The sequence below is a fragment of the Dipodomys ordii genome, unplaced genomic scaffold (genome assembly GCF_000151885.1).
Source record: "Dipodomys ordii isolate 6190 unplaced genomic scaffold, Dord_2.0 Scaffold166, whole genome shotgun sequence".
In the NCBI taxonomy this organism is placed as follows: Eukaryota; Metazoa; Chordata; class Mammalia; order Rodentia; family Heteromyidae; genus Dipodomys; species Dipodomys ordii.
In genome coordinates, this window is record NW_012267382.1 from 337,872 (window position 1) to 343,607 (window position 5,736).

The following is a 5,736-nucleotide window of genomic DNA, read 5'->3' on the forward strand; positions in this document are numbered from 1 at the left end:
GGGGGGCCTCGCTCACCCACAGCCTGGAGGTGGGGGTCCTCGCTCACCCGCAGCCTGGGGGTCAGGGGGCCTCACTCACCCACAGCCTGGGGGTGGGGGGGCCTCGCTCACCCGCAGCCTGGGGGTGGGGGGGCCTCGCTTACCCACAGCCTGGGGGTCAGGGGGGCCTCGCTCACCCACAGCCTGGGGGTCAGGGGGGCCTCGCTCACCCCACAGCCTCGGGCTGGAGCAGGGACCTCCTTCAAGGAGAGGCCCCTCACCTGGAACATTCCAGACCCGGCCATTCTCTGGCCATCTAGCACAGAGCAGATGTGACCTGGAAAGCTTGTTTCTCCTGCAGCAGCAGGCTCAGCAGCCAACCCAGATAAGCTTAGTTTTATGATAGAAGGTTCTGGCCGCTGAGCACGGCCAGGGCTTCCAGGGGGAGGGGAGCCCAGCCGAGGGCCAGCTGGCCGCAGGGGGCCGGGGGCTGGAGGGGCCAGCTGGCCGCAGGGGGCCGGGGGCCGGCAGAGGAAGGCCCTGAGAACTCTTCCTGCTTTGGCCTGCTCGAAGCCCACACCCTGGGTCTATGGGAACTTGGACACCCAGAGAAATGGGGCAGATGCCACAGGGACACCAGTGCCTCAAACACACAGAACTCCGACGACGCAGCTGTAGAAGCTGCCCAGGGCTTCCTTGGACGTGCCAGGTATACCACCTTTATTCAAGGACTCCAATAACCACCCACACGTACGCAGCCTCCAGGGCCACCCATGTAGACACGGGCCTCCCAGGATCCCACACCCGGGCTTTCTCACAGCTCCCACGGCAGGCCGCGGTCAGGGTCAGGCTGTGGACGTGGGAGCTGGTGCCCAGGCTCCTCTCCCTTTGTTCAGGGCTGGCTGTCTACACCTCTGTGCTCCTGGAGCTGGGCCTGCCGGTGAGTGGGTGGGCAGGTAAGGTCAAAGGGTGGATCCTCTGAGGACCTTCCCCAGCGCCTGCCCCAGCCCAGCCAGCCCTACCACATTTTCTGAAGTGTCTGGTTCTTCTCCCGAAGCGTCTTGTACTTCTCCTGAAGCGTCTTGTACTTCTTGTCTAGCACAGTGTTCTTCACCAACTGGGGCGTGTCCGGCACAAACCACGCCGCGATGAGCTTGACGCACAAGGCCACATGCTGCAGATGGGGGGCCCAGGAGGCCCAGTAAGGACAAGGGCTAAACAGGACCTTTGGGGGTCGGCGAAGAGAGCTGCCTGCCCGCCACCTCCACCTCTCCTCACTTCCACTCACCTCGAAGAGGATGACGAAAGCTAGGCGGATGGCCAGGAGAAACCAGAACTGCTCAGAGAGGTTGTAGTCGTGGGCATTGCGGTAGTCCCGGTACCTGAAGGAGGGAGGAACCTGAGGTCAGGGGTCAGGAGGGCAACCAAGGGCAACCTAGGGGGAAGGGTGAGAAGAAGGTTCCAGACCTGCACTTGGTCACGTTTTCCCAGCCCTCTTTCATGATTGGGTCCTGGAAGTCCTTGATGTGGAAAACAGACAGGCTGTGGTTGACATAGCCCTTGAGGCAGCTGCAAAGACAGGAGGGGGGGCTAGCAGGGCCCCTGGGGCCTGAAGCACTTCTCAGAACATGGGGGGCTAGCAGGGCCCCCTGGGGGCCTGAAGCACTTGTCAGAGACCCACTGAGTCTGGGGACAATTGGAGCAGGCACTATGGGTGCTGAGTCTGCTGGGGTACCACCAACTGTCTCCCCCTCCCCCAGAGTCTGGGGAACACTCCTGGAGCTGCTCCAGGAGACCCAATCTGCAAGGAAAGGAGCTAGGCATGGCTCTGCCGGGTCCCCTTGTGAACCATTCAGCGGCAGCTGTACTCCAGGCCTCCATCCCAACAGGCTCTAGCCGAGGGGCTAAAGGTCAGTGTGGGCAGGGCAAGGAAGCCCCAGCTCCAGCTGCACTATAGCCCCACATAGCACAGGCAGTGTCCGGCCATTCCCGGCAGGGAGGGCTTGGGCTCCTCGGGGCTGGTTTCTTGGGGGAACTCTCAGTGTGTGAGGCCTTACTCTTCTGTAGAGTTGGAGCCGGGGTGGCATGGGCCATAGCGGTACTTGTAGACCATGCGGGGGATGAACTCAGAGGTGAAGGCTATGACCATCCCGTTGGTGATGACAGCCAGGACGCCGATGGTCTCCAGCACCTGCAGCCAGGTCCCTGGGCCAGAGCAGCGGGGAGAGGCTGTCAGGGCCGAGGCAGCCCGCTCCGCAGCCTGGTCCAGTCCCCAGAGGCCGGCAGCCCGCCTGGCCGAGGGCCTGTGGCACTCTGCCCACAACACCCCAGTGCAGCAGTGGGTGAAGTTTCTCATTCGGAAATCCCCAGCCAAGGCAGATACAGTGCTGTGCCTCCTGCAGTCCTTCACCCTGGCATAAACGGGGGCGGTGGGGGGGAGGGACTGGGGGATCTTGTCCCCCATCTTCCTCCTGAACTCCTTAGCAGGACCTTTTGGTCCCAGGCACCCCCCCACCGGGGACTGGGCTTCCCAGACTCAGCCCTCAACCTTGGCAGCCCCGTAGGTGGAACGGCTGTCTGGGTGGAGGAGTAGAGCCTCAGGACCATCGGGCACAGGCTTGAGCTACAACAGATGAGCGCGGTCCCAGGCCCCGCTGCGCAGAGCGCAGAGCCTGCCGCTGGCCGCTGCACCCCAGCACCCGCCCCCTCGCCCACCCTGCCGGCCTGACCCACCGATGTCCTTGGCCTTGCGGGCCACCAGGCGCCGCTGCAGCCGGACCATCTTGATGGCGTCCAGGCGGATCTCCACCAGATTGCTGAAGAGCGCAAGCAGCGGTGCCAGCGGAAAAGCAGCCACGAAGATGGTGGTGAAGCCGTACTGGATCACTGTGAGGCGGACACCTCGGTGTGGGTCAGGGCTCGGAAGCCCCCACGCCCCCATGCCCCCCTCCTCCCCCACACCCTCCTCCTTCCCCACGCCCCCCACGCCCCCACCACACACTCATTTCCATGAACTCGTCAAACAGGCTGAAGGTGGTAATGGGGTTCAGGAGGTAGTTGCGTCGCCACTCCTGCAGCTCGGGCTCGTGGGCCCCAAAGTTGCGCTTGACGGTCCACATGGTACGGCACTTGTGGGCCAGCCACCTGAGGGACAGGAGGGGTGAAGACCTGCAGGCGGGGACGGAGGGGAGGGCAGGCGGGCGGGGCCGGGTGGGGATGGGCAGAGGCCTTCCTCACGGGCCCAGGTACTCCATGCAATTGCTCAGTGTTTGCTTCAGACCCATGATGATGGCCATCTGCACAAACAGGTCCATCATGCAGCCGCTGAGATGGCACTGTGGGGCCAGAGGAGATCAGGGGAGGGCTTCAGAAGGAGGGCCTGGACACAGGAGGGCCCGGACACAGGAAGACGCCACACTGACCTCCTCTAGCTTCCACAGACCCGCCAGGCGTGTGGACTTCCCAGGGTGGCCGTTGATCCTGGGGTGGAAAGTGAGGTGTGGGAGGAGGCAGGCCGGCACCCTGCTGAGGCTGCAGTGCCCGTGAGACAAACAACGTGGCACCTAACTCTCCTGCGGGCCTGCAGGGCAGCACAAGCCCAGCCTCATCCTGAGGGCCTGCAGGGCAGCACACAAGCCCAGCCTCATCCTGAGGGCCTGCAGGGCAGCACACAAGCCCAGCCTCATCCTGAGGGCCTGCAGGACAGCACACAAGCCCAGCCTCATGCAGGCCCCACAGGCTCAGACACACTCTGCAGACAGGAGAGCTGAGTTGGTCTCTATCCCTAGAGAAACTGTACATATGGTAAGTTTATGTTTAAAGTTTCCTGTTTTCTGTGACACGGTACACACACCGGCATGCATACCCTCTACTAGGGACCAAGGCCCAAGTGTCTGTCTAGCAAGGGAAGGGGGCTAGCTAGAGGGGAGAGAAAGGTAGTGGGAGGAAGAGGAGGGGAAGGGGAAGAAGGGAAGGAAAAGAAAGAGGAGGAGAAGAAGAAGGGAGAGGGGAGGGGAAGGGGAGACGAAAGGGGAAAGGGGAAGGAGAGGAGGAGAAGGGGGAAGGAGGAGGGGGAGGAAGGAGAAGAGAGGAGAGTAGAAAAGGAAAGGGAGAAAAAAACCATGCAGGAGGGGAGAAACGAGAGGAGAGGAGCAATCAGTCGCAGACAGTGGAAACTTGTGAACTCGCCCGGTGTGGTGGTGCACACCTTTAACCCAGCATGAGAGAGAGAGGCTGAGACAGAAGCTCTCGAGTTCTACACCAGCCTGGAAGACAGGGGAAGACCCTGTCTTAAAAACAAAACCAGGGCCCCGAAAATTTAAAAAAAGAACAACAACAACAAAAAGAATAAAGGTGTAAATTACCAGTAAAAAGGGAAAAAAGAAAGATGGGCCCCAGTACTCCAGTAACCTTAGCTACACAGGAGCTGAGATCTGAGAAATGAGGCTCAAAGCCAGCCAAGGCAGGAAAGTCCATGAGATTCTTATTTCCAGTTACTCACCAGAAAACCAGATGTAGCGCTGTGACTCAAGTGGTAGAGCACTCGCCTTGAGCTGAAGATCCCAGGGACAGAGCCCAGGCCCAGAATTCAAGCCCATGACCAACAAAAAAAAAAAAAAGGAAAAAGAGCCAGCTACCAATGGCTCACACCTATAATCCATACCACTCAGAAGGCTAAGCATTGGAAGATTGCAGTTTGAAGCCAACCCTGAGAGAAGAGTCTGTAAGACTCCAATTAACCAGCAAGATATTGGACTGGAGACATGGCTCAAGTGGTAGAACACCAACCATGGCCAAGAAAGCTAAGCAGGAGTGGAAGGCCCTGAGTTCGAGCTGCAGAGCGGTGATCTAAGTGCAGCAGCTGCAGCCTGGTGGTGTGAGGCCCACGGGAGCTGCGTGGAGCACACGGGCTTCCCAGCACAGGAGGGAGTGGGCCGTGCGGAGAGGGGACAGCTGCTCACAGAGAAATGGACACACGGGACTCTTCATTCCCACAGCAACTCCACGTCCTTATGAATCAAGGCTGCCAGACCACAAGCATCTAAAGTCAATCATGGCCAAGGTGCTCTCACGGTGGGAAGGATGACCACTTTAAAGATGGCGGGAAAAGCAGCAGCCACAGAAGATCTTGTGACAAAGCTCACTGCGGGGGGAGGAGACCTGCCCTCTGAAGATCTCTCGCTTTCCAACAGGACCAGACACAGCAACTGAGGAGCTCAGCTCCAGAGCCAAACTTTCTGCTTCACCACCTATTGGTTGTGTAACCCTGAGAGAGTTTCTTAACTAAGCTAGGCCTCAGTGGTCTCATCGGTGACATGAGGCTAAGACAACACTGTCCCTGGGGCCATTGTGTAGACTCAATGATCTGATGACCGTGAAGAGCCAGTGGGCGTATGGGATGGGAACAAGCCGTTATTATAAAGACCCGTCCCATCTGCTAGCAGAAGCCAACTCAGAGATGAGGGGAGCCCGGGACTGCGGGATCGGGCCTGGAACACCTGCCAGGGCCAGCCCGACCCGGCCTTCGTTTTCCTGCGGGGCTGGGCGCCGGCGCCATGCGGCCTTTCTGCCTCTGTGGCGCTGAGGAGTCGAACCCGGGGCAGAGGCAGCGCACCTGCCCAGGATGAAGGCGATGTAGATGAGAGAGGAGAAGTGCACGAAGAACTGCAGGGCGAAGAACTTGACGGTGAACTTGCTCTCCCGCTCGGAGAAGGTTCTGGGCTCCTCTGCAAGGAGACGCAGCGCGCTCGCCCGCCG

The 5,736-nt window shown here is 60.2% G+C and overlaps 1 protein-coding gene across 1 annotated transcript in view; it reads right to left on the reverse strand.

Annotated features, from left to right (window-relative positions):
* Positions 1-689: 689 nt before the first annotated feature.
* The window catches only part of Ano9 (anoctamin 9), an 18,235-nt gene continuing 13,188 nt past the window's right edge, over positions 690-5,736 (reverse strand). Inside the window, exons 15-24 of the mRNA XM_013033375.1 lie at positions 5,594-5,705; positions 3,402-3,459; positions 3,217-3,314; positions 2,981-3,123; positions 2,713-2,865; positions 2,037-2,184; positions 1,447-1,548; positions 1,268-1,361; positions 1,002-1,153; positions 690-913 (exon numbers count right to left, since the gene is read on the reverse strand). Coding sequence (XP_012888829.1) covers positions 886-913; positions 1,002-1,153; positions 1,268-1,361; positions 1,447-1,548; positions 2,037-2,184; positions 2,713-2,865; positions 2,981-3,123; positions 3,217-3,314; positions 3,402-3,459; positions 5,594-5,705 — 1,088 coding nt within the window. The 3' untranslated portion in view covers positions 690-885. The remainder of the gene's footprint in view (positions 914-1,001; positions 1,154-1,267; positions 1,362-1,446; positions 1,549-2,036; positions 2,185-2,712; positions 2,866-2,980; positions 3,124-3,216; positions 3,315-3,401; positions 3,460-5,593; positions 5,706-5,736) is intronic.